At 45.2% G+C, this 22,512-nt stretch overlaps 2 protein-coding genes and 1 long non-coding RNA gene across 14 annotated transcripts; 1 reads left to right on the top strand and 2 right to left on the bottom strand.

Annotated features, from left to right (window-relative positions):
• Window positions 1–972: 972 nt before the first annotated feature.
• Window positions 973–7,658, bottom strand: LOC118095166 (E3 ubiquitin-protein ligase TRIM7). 4 transcript variants are annotated; one of them, XM_035136200.3, is made up of 4 exons: window positions 6,850–7,658; window positions 5,348–5,765; window positions 4,055–4,165; window positions 973–1,823 (listed from the first exon to the last, which is right to left on the bottom strand). In XM_035136200.3, the coding sequence occupies exons 2-4, from the start codon at window positions 5,622–5,624 to the stop codon at window positions 1,315–1,317; spliced, it is 897 nt and encodes a 298-aa protein (XP_034992091.1). In that variant the 5' UTR covers window positions 5,625–5,765; window positions 6,850–7,658; the 3' UTR covers window positions 973–1,314. The 4 variants fall into 4 exon arrangements, with proteins under 4 accessions (XP_034992091.1, XP_034992093.1, XP_088511354.1 ...); XM_035136202.3 differs by having other exon boundaries at window positions 5,348–5,671; window positions 6,850–7,641; XM_088655228.1 differs by having other exon boundaries at window positions 7,381–7,637.
• LOC132593036 (uncharacterized) lies at window positions 7,062–14,756 on the top strand. Its single transcript, XR_009558463.2, has 3 exons — window positions 7,062–7,157; window positions 13,618–13,735; window positions 14,622–14,756. It is a non-coding gene; the product is annotated as an uncharacterized LOC132593036 (long non-coding RNA).
• Window positions 9,286–22,480, bottom strand: THAP7 (THAP domain containing 7). Of its 9 annotated transcripts, none has more exons than XM_088655224.1 (5): window positions 22,109–22,480; window positions 14,276–14,355; window positions 12,622–12,714; window positions 11,599–11,715; window positions 9,286–11,251 (listed from the first exon to the last, which is right to left on the bottom strand). In XM_088655224.1, exons 2-5 carry the CDS (start codon window positions 14,353–14,355, stop codon window positions 10,696–10,698), a joined length of 846 nt encoding a protein of 281 aa, XP_088511350.1. In that variant the 5' UTR covers window positions 22,109–22,480; the 3' UTR covers window positions 9,286–10,695. The 9 variants fall into 9 exon arrangements, with proteins under 9 accessions (XP_088511350.1, XP_088511349.1, XP_088511352.1 ...); XM_088655223.1 differs by having other exon boundaries at window positions 12,562–12,714; window positions 21,944–22,472; XM_088655226.1 differs by having other exon boundaries at window positions 21,944–22,472.
• Between the last annotated feature and the right edge of the window lie 32 nt (window positions 22,481–22,512).

Below are 22,512 nucleotides of genomic sequence, written 5' to 3'. Positions count from 1 at the left end.
CCTCAATGCTTTTTATTTATTTGACAGCAGATGCAGAGGCTTAAAAGGCAACCCCATGCCATTCTTTGGGGTGGAGGAATTAACAATGTAAGCATATTCATTTCGCATCAGAAGCTTAGGGGTCCCACCAAACTCAATAGGACTTACTCTCAAGTAAACAAGCAAAAGAAACAAATTTGTGTGAGGGGCCATTTCGCCAACTCATCTCACCTTAAATTACTGGCTCAATTTCATAATTGGTTGGCGGATTGGTTTCTTGCCACGTCTAAGGCTGTGTACACATTACTAGGTTGTCCTTGTTCCTCAATTTGAATCCAGGCAGGTTTGGCGAAAAACGCATCAACATATGATTATTTCCTAAGAAACCACGTATGAACTGTAACTAAGGTTGTGTACACTGCTCCCAAGCCAGCAATGGAAGTGTTGTGACGTGGGGTTTGTGATTTCAGCTTTCTTGACATAATATGCTGGAGACAGTTCTCTAGTAACACTTCTTTACATGGGCGTAGGCAGGGGACAGGAGGGGGCAATTGCCCCCCCCCAGAAGCAAAAGGCTAAGGGGCGCAGCGTGGCAGCCCCAGGCTCCTGCTCCCGGCGCGAAGCTCCAGAGGCGCACGGGGAGCGTAAGCGGGAGCGGGGAGCGTAAGTGGAGGAGGCAGCCACAGGCTCGCGTTCCCTGCGCGCCTCTGGAGCTTCGCGCTAGGAACAGGAGCCTGGGGCCGCCTCCTCGGAAGACCTGGGAGGCGCGGAGGAGGCAGCCATGGGCTCGTGTTCCCCGCACGCCTCTGGAGCTCCGCTCCCGGCGCGTGGGGCCGCCTCCTCGGAAGAGCTGGGCGGGCGCAGGCCACGTAGCCCCACCCACATTCCCACTGTGGCCCCTCCCCTCCCGCCCCTTGCCCCCGCCCCTTGCCCCCTCCTAATTTTGATCCTGGGTACGCCCCTGCTTCTTTATTAAAGTAAACAAGACTGAGGTCTGAGGAGAGCAAAGCTACATTTATAGGGACAGGGGACTAGCTAGAAAGGGATACATTTTGGAGGGAACAATATCAGGCAATCACAGTGCTGCCTTTTGGAGAAAACCAATAAGACAGAGGATCCAAATAGGGCAGCTTAAATGAACCAATAGTAGCTGTACCCTCTGGAACCAAAAGGCAGTTACTTTATCCTAATGCAAATACAGACAATAATAATACAGATATAAAATCCTTTGACTCAATACACAACAGGAAGCACACCGGCTGCGGAGCAAACAGGAACATGTGGTACACAGCCCTAGTGTAGGATTACAGCCTAAGACATCTTTAAAATGTGCCCTTATGAGATTTTCAGGGGGATCTCAGTATCCCAGACCTGGAAAAAGGGAAACATCCTCTCAGAGAAAGGATAATTGAAAGTAAAAATAGGTTCCATGGAGTCGGCGTCATAAAAGGAGAGGATTTCAAAATCATACTCCAGGCGTATCTTGATCCGTCGCAGGGATTTCCACAGCGGAAGGACAGTGGAAGGAGAGGTAGAGGCCATGTATTCTCCCTCAATCAGCTGCAGCGCCCAAAACCCCTCAGTAACTTTGATATATTGGTACCATTTTCTCCCTATGGATTCCCGGACTGCACCGATGGCCCATGCTTTGGCCTTGCCCACCTCTACCACCCATTCCATAGTCCCAGAGGTGATGCCTTCTGCTCCGAGGACACAGGGCGAAAAATTGAAGCGCTCAGGGTTGTCAGGAAGAACCTGGGCCTGGCTGCCCAGGTACACACTTTTCCGATCTTCAGAAAGGATGAGGGTAGGGAAGGCTGTCTTGGGATCCAGTGTGACTTCCACTAAAAACAGAGACGGAGAATAGTTTGCAAACAATTTTACCAGCTAAAGAAATGACTTTCTACTGTAGGGGTTGAGAACCTTTGGCCCTCCAGATGTTGCTGAACTACAACTACCATCATCCTTGGTCATTGGCCGTGCTTCCTGACGCTGATGTGAGTTGTAGTTCAGCAATACCTGGAGGGCCAACAGTTCCCCATACCTGTTCTGCTGCTTTAGTGGTAACAGTTTCCAGAGCACGGACATCTCAAGGTGAAGAACAACATTTTAGGAACAGTGAATGTTCTTTAATGGTACCTTTGCTAACCAGAAGAAAACATGTACTATTTTCCTTCCTAGGATAAGTTCTTTAAACAAACAAACTGTAGATTTGGGCATAGTTTCAGGTTGAACCCAGGAAGGCCTTCTTTGAAAGATTACAGGTACCGGTATATTTTTGTGATGTAATTATTATGATAATTACAAAATCACATTCATAACTATATTATTGCTGTTAAGAAGAAGGCCGTGATAATTATAATATGGTTAAATATAACTTAAGATTGCACATTATCTTCAAAATTACCATTCTAGAAGGGTACAAAGCTTAAATCACAATAAAACTGTTAAGTTCATTTCTAAAACTACTTCTCAAAAAGTAAGGTAACTTTGTTAAATGATGTGATCTCCCACATCTGTGTAGAGACACTGAAGCAGCTGGAGATTCTGGGATCTTCCTGCTCTACCAATCCATGTAACTGCTAGTAACATTAAATTACATTCCAAAACTACTGTTTTACCTCCCTTTAAAAATAACACTAAGCATTTTGGAGATCTGGGGAAAGAACCTATGCTGCTATTTCCTACATCCTACTCAAAACCTCCCTCCAAAATATTTGTATATATGGACATAAACCTGCCTTAAAAGAATTGCATCTTTAGGATCTATTCATAGATTAGAATAAATAATATGAGGTCAGATACTATTGAGGTAGGGAGGGGCTTCTTAAATTGTCACTAATACAGAAAAAAGTTGTTTATCCTCCCAGAGGCTCAAACAATAGCACTTTTGGATCAAAGGCAGAAGAAAAAAGGTCTTTGTTCCTAGTCCACAACACATGGCAATCAAATCTAGCTGTGAGGTAGGTGGAAAGCCTTCCTTCCTTCTATTGCATAAGGGGTGGTTCCAAATTCTGGACGGCTAGCAGTAGCACATCTGCAGAAAAATTCATTTTGCAGTGGCTGCCGGCTTTCAGCCTGGATGGAAGGACCTCGATTCATCTGCTGGCAACTAACCTACCTACCTACATTTCTTTTTCTTTCTTTCTTTCTTTTATTGGGTTTTATAAACAAGAATAATGTTATATAAATAAGTATACCAAGTTTTCTCATGTCATATGTATATCACAAAAATAGCACAATGTTGGAAAATATCTACAACATATGTTTCATTAAAAAGGTAAAGGGACCCCTGACAATTAAGTCCAGTCGCGGACAACTCTGGGGTTGCAGCGCTCATCTCGCTTTACTGGCCGAGGGAGACGATGTTTGTCTGCAGACAGTTTTTCCGGGTCATGTGGCCAGCATGACTAAGCTGCTTCTGGCGAACCACAGCAGCGCACGGAAATGCCGTTTACCTTCCCACTGGAGCGGTACCTATTTATCTACTTGCACTTTGACATGCTTTCGAACTGCTAGGTTGGCAGGAGCTCGGACCGAGCAACGGGAGCTCACCCCATCGCGGGGATTCGAACCGCCGACCTTCTGACTGGCAAGCTCTAGGCTCAGTGGTTTAGACCACAGTGCTACCCGTGTCCCTATGTTTCATTATTAGTGGTCAATGTATGAGTTCTTGGTTTATGAATTGGTTTAAACAATTAGGAAGATGAAAAAGGGGTGGAAGGGGGGAGTGGTGGATGGGGTGGTTATGCTTCTATTATTCTACTTAGGGTGTGTAAGGGGTTGTGTCAGCGTTATTTGTATGGGTTCTCTTACTATTCATTTGTTGTATTTCCTTGGTGGTGAGAGAGGTTGTGTGTGGCTTAGGGTGTGGCTGGTTGTCTTTGGTTGGCTGTAGTGAGAATTGTTATTCTGTGTGAGTGGGTGGGTGTATTTTTGAATCAGGTTAACCAGATTGATTCATATGCTGTCGTGGGATTCTTGTTGTTGTCTTGTTGGGCTGTGTATAATGTGATAAAGGGGAACCAAACCGGGGTGAGGCGTCTTCTTCTATTTCTCCCCGACGTGAACTAACCTTTCTTTTGAGTCCCGCAAAACTTGTCAGTGATACTGGACAGCAACCTTTCTTCCCGTTTTCTTTTTTCTTCCCTGGTCGAGGCCGCTGCTTTCGTAGGCTGCAGGAAAACTGCAGAAAAAAGAAAGAAAAAAGGATGCTCTTGTTAAAAAATAAGTAAATAAAAGAAAGATAGACGTTTTCCCATCCCCTTTTTGCTCCTCTTACACCGCATGCACAAGAACAGTGCCCCTTTGCGGAAGTCCATCAATAAACTGATGCAAATAGGATCAGGATCTGCATAGCATTGCAACAGTTAGGGCTCCTCCAGACTTTGCAGCATTGATATAGGGCTCATGGAATAGAAATGTGCAGTGTAAAGCCTGAGGCTGTTCTGTGGGCAGAGTTGCACCCATCATCGGAAGGCACATAGAAATATCACAATAAGAAACTGCTGGAGGCCCAGTGTCACAGCTGGCATAGTCTTGGATCTGCCAGGGCCCACAGCCCCCCAAAAGCACATAACAAATATGGTGGTATGTAGCTGCCCATTGGCTAAGCCTCCATATGTGCTTGGACTTTTTCACAAGGCTAGTACAGCTTCCTGCAACTGTGAGGCTCCATCACACAATATGGAGCAGGGAACAGCATGCAGCCGCCTTTTTAAACACGGGAGGTTGGGCCAGGTAGCCACTGCTGCTACTAAGCCCTAGTCAACTGCATTGAGGTAGTAGCGGTCCCAGTGATGTCGCCAGAGAGAATCTCTGCTGCCAGGGAGGCAAGCATGGGTTTGAGATATCATGGACAGTGGTGAGCTCACCAGGGGTGGAAGACAAGGGCTCCATTGCAAGTATGAGGCCTTTCAAGGCCTGTTGCTGGCCCTATACTGCTGCATTGGAGAGACGGGTTTTCATCTTAGAATCTCAGAATCGTAGAGTTGGGAGGGACCCGCAGGGTCATCTAGTCCAACCCTCCTGCAATGCAGGAATCTCAGCTAAAACTTCCATGACAGATGGATGGCCATCCATTGTTACCTACCCAGGCACACAGCAGACAAGTGAAGGCCATTTGGTGCACAGTCTGTGCTCACAACCACACCATACATTTAAAGCACACAGATTCCCCCCCCAAAGAATTATGGGAGCCATAGTTCGTAGCTCTGTGATGGTTGAACTGCAGTTCCCAGAATTCCGTGGGCAAAGGCTATAGGCATTTCTCACGCATGTTTGATACACGGATGAAGCGCAGGATTCACAGCAAATTGGACAAGAGACCTACGAAGCCTGGAAGGGTGGGGCTCCTTTGTTTACTTACACGCTGGCATCTCTTGTTTGACTTTTGCCGACAGATCCTTTCTATTTATTCGGTCGAGGATGTTGACTGTCATCTGCAATGCTTTAGCCTCCTCGTAGGCCCTGACCATGAGCCGTGCTATTTCAATGAGGTCGGCCTTCTCGATCTTACAGTGCCGGATCGGCTTGTAGCCTTGCTCCAGTGGGTAGTCTTCAAGGTGCATCTTAAATCTCTTGAATTCCTCCTCTGTGAGCTCCTCCAAGTAGTCAACCAATTTGCAGCAGACACTGTTGGACATCTTGGCCCCTCCCAGTCAAAGGTTTGCAGAAGGAGGAAAAATGGCCTCTAGGAGAAGGAAGGTGAGTCAATTCTCTTCTGATTGGATACAGGAAGCAAAGACGGGGCTGACCAGTTTCTGCAAAGTGTCACGATCTGTGAGCTGAAGGATGCACAATAACTTTACAGAATGATTTCAGTTTCATAAAAGGAATCTCCTCAACCCATTTATTATTATTATTATAGTGTACAGTATAAGCAACTTAATGACAAAATGCAAATGGGGGAAACCAATTAAAAGCCATTGAAAAGAATAAAACAACAAACAATACCACATTCCTAAAATGCTCATCCAACAATACAGTAAGAGGGACAAGTTTCTGGAAAAAAGCATAATGTCAAGGGGAACTAGTGGTTGCAAATATCAGCTACCTGCCTCTAAAGCCCAACCTCACCCCAAAATTGATGCTAAATAGGTACCATAGGAGTCACATAATAAAAAATAGATTGGCCCCATTCTGCTCAGTTTTCCTTTTGTTACAAAACAAATATGCTCTATCTCCACAGAGCTCTGTAGTAGAAGTGATGTCCTGCGTTTTCATGCTCTGTAAGTATGCATTTTCATGCTCTGTGAGTATCAAGTATACCACAGAGTACTCCATTATGTGTACATACTGGGTACATTCAGGTCAAGTTGCAAGGTCTGTTGGGGGGGAAAACTTAGAGGGGAAGCTGTGATCATAGCTGCCAAGTTATCCCTTTTTTAAAGGGATTTTCCCTTATGCTGAACAGGCTTCCTCGCGAGAAAAGGGAAAACTTGGCAGCTATGGCTGTGAAAATTACAGCAAAAGCAAGAAAAAAAAACTTTGCAGCAACTATGTCCGTATTCAGGAGTAAATTATATTGAATCCAATGTTTTTATCTGCCCCAGGTAAGGTTTAGAATTGCAGCACAACAAATTTATTTTCTAGTGCAGAAGTTGTGCTGTGGGTGCCCAATCCCACTTCCACCTGACACAGGTTTATATATTGCATATTATAAATAGTATATCACCCTGCTTCCGCAGCCCTGGCTCAGGTTTATTATTCTGTAAACCCTGCCAAACCTGTTTGATCAGCAAAGACGGGAGGACAAAAGAGACATGTACTGTATCTACAGAACAAGAAGCAAGGCCCCTGTCAAGTCAACAGCCCAGGCTCAACATTTAATTTGAGGGAACGTTCAGACTTTGGGGGGGGGGGACTCACCACTCCTCCTCCCTCGCTGCGGTTGTCCTCTTTGGCATAGCACAGCAAATGAAAGTGAAAGTTCCGGGGAAGAGTAAAACTCTCTCTCCTTCCATCCAGTCTCAGGAAGTGTTTGGCTGAAGAGAGGAAGAATTCTGCCCCCCTCCCTAAGTTGAAAGTTCAAAGCACAGACTTTGAACACTGTTGCTTCCTTCAAAGTTTCTATAGCTAAAAGAAAGTTAGAAACCTTTCTCAAAAAACGAGCTGCTCTGGCTCTATAGGAAAACAAGCATACATTAGGTTGCCAGCTGGTTAAGAGGAAATAATCCGTGAGTAACTTTAACAGGAGCTTCATTTTCTTGATGTTCTTCTGCTTTGCTGATTTTCAGTTTGGTAAGACTGATCCACTCTGCCAAAGAAATGAGACAGGGAAGTATCTGAATACTGGGAGCCAGGGCTGTTATTTTCTTAGTGCCCTGGTAAAGTGTATTAGAAATTTAATTAACGTATGAATAGAGCAGGGATCCTGTCAAAAGCTTGAGGGGTCCGTACCTGTTTCTTTGGTGCATCCCCCATAGCTGCCAAGTTTTCCCTTTTCTCGCGAGGAAGCCTATTCAGCATAAGGGAATTTCCCTTAAAAAAGGGAGAACTTGGCAGCTATGGCATCCCCCCCCTTTGGTCTGTCATCCCTCTTCTCAATAGCTTGGGAAGGATAAAGCTATAGCTCGGAAGGATAAAGCTATCCAATTGCTGCATGCTGGGAATCACAGTTCTCCTCCATTACAGAAATCCCACCCTCGTCCTTCTCCAGTTACAGGCTCCTTTCCTGTGGTTATGCTGCCCTCGTGTGGTCCCATTCCTTTTCACTGTAGGGCAGGCATTGAGTCTCTTGTTCAGGATAGCAGCACAAGGGAGAGGGCGGACGGCGTGGAAGGGGTAGCCTTTTCCTCTCATTCCATGGTCTCAACAAAAATGCCAACTGCCTTTTGGAAAGGGAGAGAAGCTCCCATCCCAATGCAATAGCTTTTCTTTTGGGGAGGAGGGAGGTGATTTTCAGCAGGGCTATAGTATTGGGGGTGGGACAAGTTAAATCCCACTTCCCAGTGCACCACAGGCTCAACTAGACCACTCAGCAGCCAGTTTAAAAAAATGGGGAGGGAGAGATTTATATATTTCAAGTGACATCTTGTCATGTGTAGCTTGGCCCATAACTCTACACGCTAACAGTGAGCTCAGCTTTTTAGACTTAATTGGTATGAATCAGCTGAAGTTGACCACTTTTAAATTTCTATTGATTCCAGTGGTATTTAAGATTGGGTTCAATTCTGCCATTGGCATCCATACGAATTAAGTGTTTCGCTTTGATGATTGTAGCTTGTTTAGCTTTGGTGCCTGTTGTAGACACGCACTTCTGTTATAGGACGACGACACAGGGCATGCCAATTTGCTAAGTTTAGCAGGTAACCCAAAGTATTATAGAGCTGGGGACTAACAGGTACAAGTCTTTTCTGCAGTTATAAGTAAACTGGGGGTGGTATTTCCCTGGCAGTCACAGCCACAGCCTATGAATGTGATGTCACAATGGACAGGTGAGGTCACAAAGCTAGTCTCTGGTGACTGGTCATGTTGCCTATAGTGATTAGTCAGGTTATCCCTACATCTCATTGCTAAGGTGTAGTTGAGGTTGAAGGGATGAGGAGCAGGTTCACTTCATTCCTTGTCTCTTGATGGCATTTCGGCACCAGGACATCTTCAAGAGTACTCATTTTCTCAAGGTGCGTAAGGGTTCCTATATATTTCCCATTCATATTTTATCCCATGTCTCTTTAGAACTGTATCTTGTGCTTTACTATAAAATTAGGCTATGTAACAGCTTTATATAGCACTATTTAAAACAGGAATAGGGAACATGTGGCTGCTATTATCATCATCAATAAGATTTATATGCCACTTAATATACAAAATACCTACGTGGTTTACATAAAGCATAGTAAGGCAAGAAAAAGAAAAATGTATGTACAACATTTAAAACCAAAAATGCAAAGAAATACATGAGTAAAAACAGAAAAGCCATCAATAAAACATTCAGTTAAATATCAATAAATAATAGAACATGGTGAATCTGATGAGCCTGGGAATGCCAGCTTAAATAGATGGGTTTTCAGGAAGTGTTTAAAGTTTGAAACTCTTTCTGCCTCATGAACTGCGCATGGAAGGGTGCTTGACCACTGGCTATGTCGACAATAGCTGGAGTGCCACAGGTTCCCCATCCCTGGTTTAAAAAATAAACCCAGCAACAGGATTTTGGAGGCTCTCAGACAAGGCATCTCTTTGGGACCCCTTAACCTGGAAGAAATGGGCATGTAATTCTCTTCCACTGGCTGAGTTCTCTACATTTTATGGTAGATCATTGCAGCTATTCTGTAGCCGGACATTTTATTCAGGACAACCAGGATATGAGTTGGAGTAGCCCAGTATATTTATTTTGCTTCATGGTGTTAAATACAAATAAAATCAAAAGTACAAAAAAATAAAATAATGGATTAGAGCTCATCAGTTATTCCAGTGCCTTTTCATTCATTAGCCAGAAAACAATAGAAGACAACAGCAATTTTATTTTTAGAGAGCAACTGGACAAAAGTCTGTCTGGGTACTTTCTAGGAAAAAGGACTAGAGACTTAGGTTTTTTTTATTTTAAAAAAACAGCTGAACATTCAGAAGAGAGGCTAGGAATATTTCTGAGGAGCCACATCCTTGTTCCACCCACCCTTGCGGGTTGTGATAGTCATGATAGGCATGTAAGTGGTTCTGTTCAGGCAGCCGAGTCCTTGACGGGTGTTAGCACAAAGTGAAATATCCTGCAACCATTGCAAACTATAGAAATCAGTTGCCCCAGTCCAACAATAGATTTTTACGGGTAAGCAGCCTTCTGCATGCCACTAATGTGCATTTTAAACCTGTTTTCACTCTACTCTTTGAGCTGAAAAAGGCTCCCAGAGCAGGTTTCAATTATCAGTAATGAGACTCATATTCACCCATGACCCTCCAGCATTTTGAATAAAATATTGTTGCAAAAGGCTATTTGAAGAGCACAGATGGTTGTGTTTATGAGTGCACATGAGAAACGCCCAACAAATGGTACTTATTGTTCCTCTGTCTTAGCGCTTCTGTCCTTTTCTAACATACACTAGGCCTAACTCAGCTGATAGGCGGACAGGTTTTGCTTCGCAGCAAGTCTAGCAGCCTAGACTTCACTTAAGCTTTTGGCTTACTTACTTAGAACCATCTGAGTGGTTTTACTGAACTGTTCCTCAAAAGATAGTGCCATCTCCAGCATGGCGAGTTTGCTCTTCTCCTGCTGATGCACATCACTCCGCCTGAAGTATTTATATATATTTTATAGATGAGCCTCAGTGGGATAAGGATGCCTTGGCCCACAGGATCTTAAGATCCTTGTAAACCTATAATCCATCAGAAAACAGGGCAACCTTTATCCCTTACACCCCCTAATTCAATCTCCTCGTGAGCAAGGTTGAGCCGAAACTTGCTAGAAACTGTATGATCCTTCCTACACCTCAGGCAACACCATGCTGAAGGCCGCAGGTTGACAGCTGTTGCAAATCTGCTGTAAAAGCAACCAGGTGTCTTTCAGACGAGTAGGAAGCATCCATCATACAAAACAATATTTATTTACAGGTACAGATTATATGCGAATGAATGGTGAAAGGGAAGGCGGCAAATGCCAAGTGGCCAGCTAGACTGGAGGACCCCGAGTTTTGACACACAGCTTAGCTGCAGGGACCATCACACAGCCTGAAGCTGAGAGTGTACCAAACAGGGAAAGGTCAGTTTTGGCCCGCCCCAAAGTTACTCAAGGTCATTGAGGAGCTGCAGTTCAAAGACCTGCAGGTGCTCCTTGAGCCGTCGATGTGCCTCGGCGCTGTGTGGCCGCCGCTCACGCAGAAGCTCGCAGATCCGAAGGCGGAGTCGCTGTTCTCGGCGCCGGCAGGCCTGGAGCTGCCGCTGCGCCTTCCCCAGAGCATCGAGGGCTGCCTCCGCTCGCCGCTTCCACAGCAAGGCACTGCCTACCTGGTAGCTGTGCTCGTTCTGGATGTAAGCCCCAGCTGGGGGAGGCAGGCGCAACATGTAGAGAGAGAGGGAAACGGGGTGGGATGAATCCCCCACAGGCTCCGGGAGGGCCGGAGAAGGAGAAGCTCCTTCCTGGCCAGTAGCAGCGGGTGACTGTTCCAGGGGAATGTCTGACAGGGTGGCCAGGCTCTCTGACGCCGGCCCCGGGAGGTCAGGCTGGCTTCGAGGCTCGCTGCTGGTGGGAGCAGCCCCAGGGCTTGACAGCTCTTGTGCAGGGAAGCATGAGATGTCCATGCACAAAGGACTCAACTCCTCCTCCAGGCAACGGCTGCAGCTGTAGGCAAGAAACAGAACCCTGGTCAGACAGGAACCCAGGGGGAAGATCTGCCACACTTTTATCACAGGTGCAGTGACAAGCAGAAGAGGACAAAATTGGACATGTCCTTGTTGCAGACGTTTCCTGAAATAACCCAAGCATGCCAGCATGGAGCAACAACTGTGGTCCAACTTCAACTGGAGGGCGGCAGCTTCCCTAACCCTGCAGTAAGGCAGCATTTCTGTGTGCACACTTCTGAAGAAGCAAGCCCCACTAAACATAATTAACATTCATAGGATGGTAAAGGGAGGGAGGGAAGAACTTCCATGGAGCATGGCAAGAGAAGCCAGAAGGACAGTACTCACCTCTGCTTCTGCTGACGTTTCGCGAGTTTCGAGTTGCCTAGCTTTGATTTTTTGCGCAGTTTGGCGTGAAGTTCAAATATTGTGGGAACAGCACCCTCTTTGAGCCGATGGTAGCCACTGCAAAAAAGGAGCATCAGTGCTCATAAGCCATCTCTGGCTTCAGACAGGCAAGCATCCTTCTCTGGAAGGTCATCTGAACTATAGACCTTGCAGCAAGACATCTCTTTTTGGGGAGCTGCTGGGTTCTGGGAGGTCCTAGCTGCACCTGCAGTTAGCTAGTTATATTTCTGCATTGCAATGTTTCCCCTCTAGATCTCTGCACGTGCAACTGCATGTGCGGAGTCCCAAATAAACAGAATGAACTTTGTAAGTAACACATGCTGCTTAAATTTGGATTTCTCCCCACCAATCTCAATGGAGATAATCCAGCGTGACCTCCACAATACAGCACTCCCACACTTGCTTATTCTCCTAAGAAGATATAAAATTGCTTTATAATGAGTCGGACCATTATTGCCCACTACTATATGCTCTCGGTGATACTTAAGGATTCAGGAAGAGGCTTTTCCCAATACATATTACTTAAGATCCTTACACACCTTCATTACTTTATCAAACTGATCTAACAGGACTTGGTGACTTGGATATGTCTAGGTTTATCTTTTCAGCATCTGCACACATTGGATTCTGCCCCCACCCCAAAAAAAATATTTAAATTGAAAGCTGGTCACCCTGAATAAACCACACAGGGCGGGTCTTCCATGACAGCTTTCTGGCCTTCAACAACTGTTCCCCCTCCCGACTGGCCTTAAAGTCATTTCTAGCTCCCTTCTCCACCCCCTCTGCAAGCAGCATCTTTGCCAATGTCAAATGTATAATCTAAGACATTGTCCAATTGTGACCATATCCACCTGTTTTAATTCTGCTTAGCTGTTCATGCCCTTTCATATTCCAGTGACCTACCTGGTGCCCACCAGTTCGAAGCAACTCTTCTCAAAGTGCTTGGAGCAAAAGTAAACATACTTGGAGGCAGGGTCCCAAAGACCCTCGCCGGTCAAGTCCTTCCTCCGACAATTCTCCAACCACATCACTCGCCGGGGGTTGTCCTTTGGAAGTCTAGGAGCACACACAGGAGGTGAGTCAGAGTTAGCCAGGCAAGGATGAGTAGCAGCCTGCAGCGAAACAATGGAGGCCTTCTTCCCGAGCACAAGGACATTTGTCTGAAAATGTCGTCCCAGAAGCTTCCCTGCCATGTGGACTTAGTGCATCATAGAGCAAAAGTGTGATTTGATCATGGGATAACAATTGCTCTGGGTGAGTAGCTTAGTGTCAAACTGAGTCTGACTGATCCCTTGGGACTCCAGATACTTGGCTAACATAAGACTCTTTCCCAGGCTGGAAAAAGAACTATAGCATCATTCTAGCCCTTTAACACTAGGAGACACTACAAGGATATTTACATTACTATTCCCAGAGATTATGGCTGTTCAGCCAACAGTATCACCGGTGCAAAAGGAAAGGAAGTGTAGCTAAGTAAAATATTCCATAGTTTTTTGTGAAGCCAACCTGCAACTTACCCTTCCTGTTCACATTTCATGCCAACAAACCCCTATCTTGAACGCTTTTTTTTTTTTTTGTGAGGGAGAGGGCAGGACATTATTGTTACTTTAAAAAAGAAGCATGCATACTACAGCTTCTGTTTGTGCGAAATCTGCTTAAGTTACTGTAAAAAGGCACTGTGAACTCCAGAAATGATAACAGGGAAATACAGTGGTACCTTGGTTCTCAAACGCCTTGGTTCTCAAACTACGAAAAACCAAGAAGTAAGTGTTCCGATTTTCAATTGTTTTTCGGAAGCCGAACATCTGATGCGGCTGCTGGCTATTGTTTCTGGGGCACCTGCAGCAATCAGAAGTTGCGCCTTGGTTTTCAAACATTTCGGAAGTCAAACAGACTTCCGGAATGGATAAAATTTGGCGCTTTTGTTTTTGCTATTTATTTTGCATTTTTGTTTTTTAGGCTATTTCGGTTAATTTGTTTTTGTGACTGTGTGGAACCCAGTTCAGCTACTGATTGATTGTGTGACTGCGGAAATGGATAAAAGCCCCCATCCAAACAATGACTATCATCAGTGCAGGTAAGGGAAAAATAATAATTTTAATTTTTATCATCTACAGTACAATACTGTCTTATTTATAGTATAGTATATTACATTGATTATTGCTTTCATTTTATGGATCAATGGTCTTGTTAGATAGTAAAATTCATGTTAAATTGCTGTTTTAGTGGTTGTTTTTAAAAGTCTGGAATGGATTAATCTGTTTTGCATTACTTTCTATGGGAAAGTGCGCCTTGGTTTTGGAATGCTTTGGTTTCGGAATGGATTTCCGGAATAGATTAAATTTGAGAACCAAGGTACCACTGTAATGGAAAGATCTTCAACCAGTCAAAGGAGTGACAGCAGGAATCAGATTTTCTTAGCCTTTCCTCTACCTTGTGACAGCTCTAACTTTGGATCAATGGATACACACACACAGGGTGGGACAGAAATATAATAAGAAATACTAATATCCCCAGCATGATATTCCTGCAGACTAATGGCAGCCAGCCCTCAATTCAAAATGGGCACCATTTTGAATGAGAGATTGGGTGGGCCCAGAATAGCATCAACTCTCACCGATGGAAGGAAATGCCTCGGTTGCGTGTCTCAGGAGTGTCACGGGTGCAGCAGCCAGTGGCAGAACAGTGGCGGGGCATCTATAAGAAAAGAGAGGAACTTTAAAACCCACACTATCCTGAGGACTCAGGGTAAGCTATAGAAGCCATTATATTTGTATTTTAAGAGGAAGGGGCATGTTGGGTAATCAGAAGCTCCAAGAGCTGACTAAGTGTGCTAAGAAAGTCCCATGTTCTGCAACAAGTTATCATAATTTGGTGACAAAAGCATCTGAATTATATCATCTGTATAAATTATTATAATCAGCACAATTTATTTGCATAATCTGCTAGTTTTTGTTTTTTAGGCAGAGGTTAAGACAAGGAGCTATATAGGGAAGCGAAGTCCCACCCCACAATATAACCACTGGAAATCTTCATCCACCCGCCTGGTTTATGAGATTTCACCAGCATTGCAGACAAAACTTAAAGCCCACCTTCACAAGACATCTAAGATGTTGAAGAAACAGGATCCCTTGCACAGGAACACAGTAAGTTTTTCAGTCTGGCATGGAATACACACAAGCTGACTCTCAAGTCACACAGGTTCTTCCTTTTGTTATACTTTATGAACACCTACTCTCTGTTTGCATCTGTTTCAATCATTTTTCAAGGTATCAGAAATAATGGGGGGGGGCAGAAAAAAGAAAAGCTCCCATATATTTTCTGGGCCTCTGTATCTCTCATTGTAGAACAGCAGAAACAACAAGGTAGCACATAACATCCTTATAACGCTAAAGCAATATCCCAGAAACCATTTAAGTAAATACACTTAGGGTTTGAACAGCTCTAAAAGCAAAGCAACCATCTTCAGGAATTGGCATAAGGCTGTGCAAGCCATGTATCCTTTGGAAGAAGATTACTGAAGCTCTCCTCATGGATTACTTAATCTCTTGTCAGGGTTTGGGGTTGTGGGGAGAGACAATCAAAGCATCAAACCAAAATGCTCAAAAACCAAACGGAATCTGAAGCGAAGAGAAAATTACTTGCGCTAAACAATATAAAATTATGAGTGCTGAGGGGGAAAGGATACTAGAACAGGGTCACCCAATAAAACTGATTTCGCATAGGCCAAGGACAGGGAAAGGAATATACTTCTGCACACAGCATATTATTGCAGTGAATTCAATACCCAGATGTGATAACTTAGTATTTTAAAAAAGAAAAGAGCATTGAACATGTTTATGGAGAAGACCATCAACTGCTATAAGTGGAAATTATTCTTCCACAGTCTCTTACATCCATCTTTGGATGTACACTTCTTCCAAGTTCTATCCAGCATTCTATGTTGTTTGCTTCCTGCTGTTAGTTTTAGATTGTGCACCCATTGTATACGGGGCCATACCCTTCGACTTTTGAAACTGAAGGTCTCCAGTTACCAGATATTGGCACAAAGCAACAGGGAATGAGAGTTGCCTTCATCCACTTCTGGGAAGGGTGGGGCATTCCAGGGGATCTACTTGGCCAATGCTGCATCAGAATGCTGGCCTAAATAGATCCAATGTAACATGGTAGCTGAAGTATACAGACAGCAGAAGCTGATGCTGAGAAAATACAGCGGTACGAGATAGGAACAAGAAAACACTGCCCTTAAGTGAAACACAGAGAGGCCCAGACAGAAGGTTTCATACGTCTCACAAGCATTCAGTTCATTCAGCTGCTGATCTCCCAAGGCGTTATTTATTTTTAAAACCTGTATCCCATCCATCGCCCTGGGGGGTTCATGGCTCCGGTGCTCTTCCACTGCCACCACTAACTTCAACCCCCACAACAACCCTGTGAGGTGGGTGGCTAGTTCAAGGTCACCCTAACCAGCTTCAGAACCAAATAGTGGGGGAATGAAGCCAGGATTCCCACCCCCCTCACACACCAAGGTCCTAGTCTGATCCTTTTAATACCACCCCACAGGCACCTGAAAACAGACTGACGACGCCCTTACATTCACACGCTTTCACCCACACGACCGTAGGAGTCCTAACGTGCATCAGTAATTGGGGGGCGGCGGAGGGCAAGGAAAGGCGTGGGTTTGGTTTTTTTTGCCAATTACGCCCATTATTCCGGGTTAGCTAATCTGGAATGAAATGGGAAGAACGTTTGAGTGACAGGAACTGAGGACCATACCAAAGGGATGGGGGAGGGAATGTCATGAGCCGCCCCCGCCCCCCCCCCAACCAGGAAAGGGACATCCCAGAGTTTGAAATGATTTTGGGGGGGGGTATGCAGAGCAAAAGGGGCGGGGCCACAGCAGGTCTCTATCTCTCTCCCCCTCCCCCACCGGGAAAGGAGGAAAAGCGGCCAAAATGCCCCTCCCCCCCTACTGCCCACCGCCGGGAACGGAGACACAGAGGAAGGGCTCGGGGCGGAGAAGTCGGGTGAGGGGGTTACTAATTTTTATTTTATTGGCTTCTCTCCTCACCTCCCCACTCCCATCGCTCGGGGCACCGCAGTCGCGGCTTCGAAGCTGACAGGGGAATCTCAGCACCTTCTTGCGAGAATAGGAGCGCGAGCAAGCGAGAGCTAGAGATAGGGAAAAAGTGAAGAGAGCCCCTCGGCATCGGCCATTTCCGCTCTCGAATTCCGTTCGGCTCAAGAGTTCAGGATCGCTTTCCCGCAACGCAAGAGATCACAACGCTTTTCTGAAAAGTATTTTAGTCTGCAATCCTAGACGTCTTTGCCCGAGAGTCGGCAAACGTAGGGGTTGCGATTCTGTATTACGGGAAGTTCAGGCTGCGCGCTTTTCTCACCTTTCCTATCTCTAGGAAGCGAGATTGCAGCTCCTACGTATCACTCCCACTTGACCAATCCCCCTCGCTTTCTAGGCGCTTGTCTTACTTCCGGGCGGCCTGGCGCAACCTAACCTCCCGCCTCCCAACCCCACCCTCAGTCATTCAGAATACAGCCAATCAAAAGATCAAAGGCGGGTTCTAAAAGAAAAAAAGAGCGGGACAGATTGCGTGCGCATGAAAAGGCAGGTACCGTTGCCCCGTGGGCCAATCACAAGCGTGCCAAAGCATCCCGGCAGGAGGCGCGCGAGCCTGGGGGGCCAACTGTCAGTGGGCCGGTTTGCTTTTAAAGCGGTTCTGTCCACTTACGGTAGACAAGGCAGCCTTTGCCCCAAAGTTCACAAAAAGAGGGGGAGGGGAGGAGGAGGAGGAGGAGGAAGGGAGAAAGAAGCAGACTCAAGTGACAGTTGAGTAGAGTAGAATAGAATAGAATTTATTGGCCAAGTATCAACCATACTTGGAATTTTGCTTCCACTACATTGCAATGTAAGAAAAATGTACCTCATACAAACACTATTCCCCTCACAATACAACAGCACAGCGAAAAAGCCACATACCACCAACTGACCTCCCTTTCACCCACAACTACAGATTCAACAATTTAGATAGCAAGTTCCTATCTACCAATTTCACATGGGTCCCTCCCTATGGAATATATAGAAATGGCGAAACTTACCGCGAGAATAAGAAATCAAGATAGCAAAAGAGTGGAAATGGGTTTATTGAATATTTACAGATAAATTGCAAACAGATAAAAACTTTAGCAGGATTATTGTAATAACATGAAGTTTCATAAGAGTATATATTTAAAGTAGATAATTAAATGAGCAAATTAAATGAATTTGGATATGCAGAAGATATTAAAATATAAATTTAAGGAACCGCAGAAAGAGGGAAAAGGAAGTCAAACTTTAAAATGTTAAATTGATTGTAAAACTAATTAAATGTATAAACTTGAAAAGTATAAATAAAAACTTTAAGAAATAATAATCTCTTTTTATTTTGTGACTCCTACCTATTTAGCATTCATTTTGGGGTGAGGTTACACATCACTTGGGAAGACAGGCAAACTAATGCCAGTGTACTGGAAGAAGCAAAGATCACCAGTGTTGAAGCAATGATTCTTCAACATCAACTTTGTTGGACTGGTCATGTTTTGCTTTTTGGGGGGAGGGTGGGGGGAACAGGAGAGAGGGACCAGGGTGGCAAAGCTTAAGTTCTTTTATTTATTGTATGCTTGGGGGTTTTCTGTCAGCATCACTTGGACAAGTTATCTTTCTATTCGCTTGTTATATTTCCTTGGTGGCGAGAGAGGTTGGGGTGGCCTAGGGTGTGGTTGATAGTCATTGGCTGGCTGCAGTGGGATTTGTTTGTGCATGGGTGAGGGGGGTTGTTGGGTTAAGTTAGCCATATTGAATTGTATGCTGTCGGTGGGTTATGAGCTCTTTCTAATGTGAGTGAGCATTGTTATCTTGGAAGATGTTCAGTAGGGCCAGTTCTGGGCCAGTTCTAGTACCTGTTTAGTTACCGTATTTTGCTAATTTTTGGTATGACTGCGCACACTCCTTTTCTGTCTGGGTCCTTGATTACTTGGTTTGGTGGGATCTGCTGGTTCAGACACAGCATATGTCTGAGAAGGCCCCGCGAGGGATCATGGAGAGGAGGTGCGAGGAACAAAACTGTTGTGATATTGATTTCTTTGGCAACTTGGAAGGGCTGTAGTGGGATCCAGAAACGGCAACCTGGAGCCCCACTGACCACTTAACTGCTCTCTTCTCCATCAGCTTGGGAGCTTTCTCTGAGATGCTTGCCGGGTATTAGAAGATCCTTTGTCTTTTGAGCTTCTTTATCAAGATGCTAACAGATCTGCCTGCCTTTGATCAGTTGTGCTTCAAGGGAAGCTCACCAGTCCTCTGATTCTTTAATATTTTCCAGCCCAGAGATGTTAACCAAAGGATCTCACAATAGTCATCTCCTTGCAGGAGCAAGGAAGCATAGGAGAATCATATGCACCACAAGAGCATCTTGGATGGGATGGCTTTCAAAGAGAGTGAGACTGTTAGAAATGCCGCTCGGTGCAGACGGCAGACTGCGCCAGCCACCAGCATTTCCGAGTGACCGTGCCTGGCTGCCGATGCCTAAAGCAGACCAGAGGCCTCCATATGCAACTTGCCTCCTCCGTGGAGATAAGCACACACATTCCTCTGCAGCTTGCAGTAGGAAATAATGAGCCGGAAAAGTAGAATTGAATCCACTTTATTGCAGGCTATATACAAAGTTTCTCTGTCTACAAAGCTGTGGTGGAACAGAGTAAGGCATCTTGCTTCCTACTCCATCGAGAGCAGTAGCAAAGGGGAAAGTACAGAATAACATCACATGACTAGGAAGAAAACATAATATAAACTTATTGTCTGACGAAGTATCTCAAACTCAGTGTGAGAAACACAACAGTCACACATGTGCTGCTTGCTTGTGCACCAGAGGATATATAAAAATCCTAACAGAGACAATTGCATGGAGGAGAGGCCTATCAAAGGCAACTAGCTGTGATGGCTAAGCTCAACCTCCCTTGTTGGAGGGAGCAATGCTTCTGAAAAGCACTTGATGGAAGCCAGAGACTCCCCAAGCGTGTTTCACAGGGACCCCTTCCTTCTCCCTGCCCCAGTACCTGAGGGTCGTCACGTCTCTCCAGGGATTTGGCCAGGACAAAGTATATGTTGGGGAAAGGCAAAGAAAACGGAGGAATCGGCAGGCGCCTGGTTCCCAGCCATGATAGCAGCAGTCTGGCTCATGAGGGTGGGGGACACGGGAAGGAAGCATTCCTATAGTATAGGGAACTCAATTGGTATTTCCACCTACCTGAACTCTGAGCCTTTCCCTCCTTGTTCTGGCCTGCGTATCTCCTAAGGAAGATACAAGCTCTTGCTAGAAGCCACTGGTGGGGAGAGTGTTCCTATGATTTCCAAATGTTTAAGAAGCATCTTTTTGTTCCTTTAGTTGCTTGATATAATCATAGCATGGCAGGGGTCACCTAGCCCAACCCCCGGCAATGCAAGGATCCTGCCCACAGCCAGCCCTGGCTGGGCTCCAAACACCAGCCTTCTGGTTACCATTGCAATTCTGCATGGTGTGGAGAAAGGGGAGAGGGAAATGAAATGTGCTGCTTACACTCTCATAACACTGATATGAGATCCACACCATGCAGCCTTTCAATACCGGTAACTAAAGTCTAAAGGGCTGTCACATGGAGGATAGAGCAAGCTTGCTTTCTCCTGCTCCAGAGGCCCTTAGGCCCTGAAGCAGTGACTCTCCTTCCTTGGAGGTTTTTAAGCAGCGCGTGGATGGCCATTGGCCATGGATCATCTACTGTAGTTGAGATTCCTGCATTGCAGGAGGTTGGATTAGATGACCCCTCGGATCCTTTCCAACTCTACAATTCTATAATGCTATGTTTTAAAGAACATCCAATGCGCCTTTAAAGCACATGACTTCCACTGAAATGATTTGTGCCATTGTGACTTCCCTCTCACAGACCTACAATCCTCAGAACCCCTAACAAAATGCAATTCCCAGGATCATATGGGGGAAGACAACTGGTTTTTGGAACATGGATGGAGAACCTGCAGTTTGCTTACCATTTCCTAGGAACCAGGAATGGGAAGCTCAAGTGCTTCTAACAGTATGGTTATAGGGAGCAGAGAGTATAAAATATTGAATTAATAGGGTTATTAAGGTAACTGTATCAGAATTATTATGGCAATGAATGTTAAAGAGGGAGACAGGGAGAGGGAGAGAGAGAGATTGTGGAATTCTGGTGGAGAGTCATGATTGGATGAGGATTTGAAAGGGAGTTTGAATGTGAGGCAGTTGAGAGTGAGTTGAGAGCACTGGGTTCTGGAGGGGGTGGCTGGGCAACTAACTATTCAGTTTAGGATCAGTAGTGCCTCCCTGGCCCGTGAGAGGAGAGTTTGTTTACTTGCGTTCCTGGCGCGCCCTGCAGCCGAGCGCAGAGAGTGAGGGAAGGCCGCGGCCCCGCCGCTCCTCTCACATATGTTCTAGCGCCTGTTTATTTAACGGGCTCAATGACACTAGTATAAGATAAATAGTATAAGATGACACTAGTATAAGATAGAGAATCTGAGGCCATAAGCTCAGGTACACACGCCATCCTACAATCATTAAGTGAATCATCCATACAGTCTCCTTTAGTGAGAGTGCAGTACCCAGGATCTGGACCAAACATTGTTTTTTTGTTTGTTTTTTGCTCTTTTCTAGGTTCATAGGTTTATGTTCTGGTTCTAATGATGTAATAGGGGTGGGGGCTCTTTAAATACTGGGGGCTGCGACACATTCATTTTCTTATTGTAAAAAATAGTAATTTCCCATCGTTTTCAAAAGCACATGCATTGTCTCTTTCTAATGATTATTATTATATTCAGGTTTTTCAGTTACATTTGTTGTGAGACATTGGTGATATATGCAGCACAGTGGTACCTCGGTTTAAGAACAGTCTGGTTTAAGAACGATTTGGTTTACAAACTCTGAAAATATAGGGTTAGGAAGAAAAGAGGGGATGCCTGATTATAGTCTTCAAAAGCAACTACTCTATTCTGAACTTTAAAATAGCGATCATAATTCTGGTGGTCAACAAGAGAGGTTCAAATACTCTCTTCAAGGCAAATCTTAAAAAATGTAGTAGAAACACCGACAACTGGGAAACACTGGCCTGCAAGCGCTCCAATTGGAGAAAAGCCTTTACCAAAGGTGTCATGGGCTTTGAAGACGCTCGAGTTTAGGATGAAAAGGAGAAACGCCCTAAGAGGAAGGCACTCTTGGCAAACCCTCACCGTGATCAACTCCTGTCCCTACGTCCCCACTGTGGAAGGATGTGTGGATCCAGAATTGGCCTCCGCAGTCACTTATGGACTCACTGTTAAGACCGTGTTCATGGAAGACAATCTTTTTTTTTTTTTTAGAAGGACGCGCTACTCGGTGAAAGAAAGAAAAAAAACCTTTGATATGCTCCGAGGCACACAGCTTCACTTGCTCCAGATCTGCAGTTTGATATTGGCCCACGTTAAAGCTTGATCTGACGACATAGATTCCAAACTGCTTACACTAAAGATAACTGTTAGAAACGAGCTCGACCTCTTCCCAACGGTCTTATTTACGTCCGTGTGGAGAGAAACACGCTTTCCCCCTCTGATGGGGAAAGGACACGAGCCATGGAAACTTGGCGCCTGCGCGCTAAAGACAACGAGGTTATTTTAACAAGCGGGCAAAAACGTTGACGATCCTCTCCTTGCCTAAAACGAGAACAGGGGCTCTACTACCAGTACGCTTACGTTCTCCCCCCGCCCACAAAAGGGCAAACGCTTCGTTTCCTTGGCTGCGCAAGCGCCTAGAGCTTTCGCCC

This window comes from Zootoca vivipara, chromosome 12, assembly GCF_965207765.1.
Source record: "Zootoca vivipara chromosome 12, rZooViv2.hap1.1, whole genome shotgun sequence".
In the NCBI taxonomy this organism is placed as follows: Eukaryota; Metazoa; Chordata; class Lepidosauria; order Squamata; family Lacertidae; genus Zootoca; species Zootoca vivipara.
The sequence above is the reverse complement of the archived record's forward strand: the minus strand, read 5'-3'. Positions and strand labels throughout refer to the sequence as shown.

Bases quoted from the DNA above. Each gene is read 5' to 3' on its own strand.
- LOC118095166 (XM_035136200.3), bottom strand. From the start codon at position 5,624: ATGTCCAACAGTGTCTGCTGCAAATTGGTTGACTACTTGGAGGAGCTC. The intron at 4,166-5,347 runs GTAAGTAAACAA...TTTTTTCTGCAG, and splicing joins CAAACAAGAGATGCCAGCGT to TTTTCCTGCAGCCTACGAAA. The intron at 1,824-4,054 runs GTTAGTTCACGT...CTCTGTTTTTAG, and splicing joins TTGCGGGACTCAAAAGAAAG to TGGAAGTCACACTGGATCCC.
- THAP7 (XM_088655223.1), bottom strand. From the start codon at position 14,355: ATGCCCCGCCACTGTTCTGCCACTGGCTGCTGCACCCGTGACACTCCT. The intron at 12,715-14,275 runs GTGAGAGTTGAT...GTGTGCTCCTAG, and splicing joins CGAGGCATTTCCTTCCATCG to ACTTCCAAAGGACAACCCCC. The intron at 11,716-12,561 runs GTAGGTCACTGG...CCTTTTTTGCAG, and splicing joins TTCGAACTGGTGGGCACCAG to TGGCTACCATCGGCTCAAAG.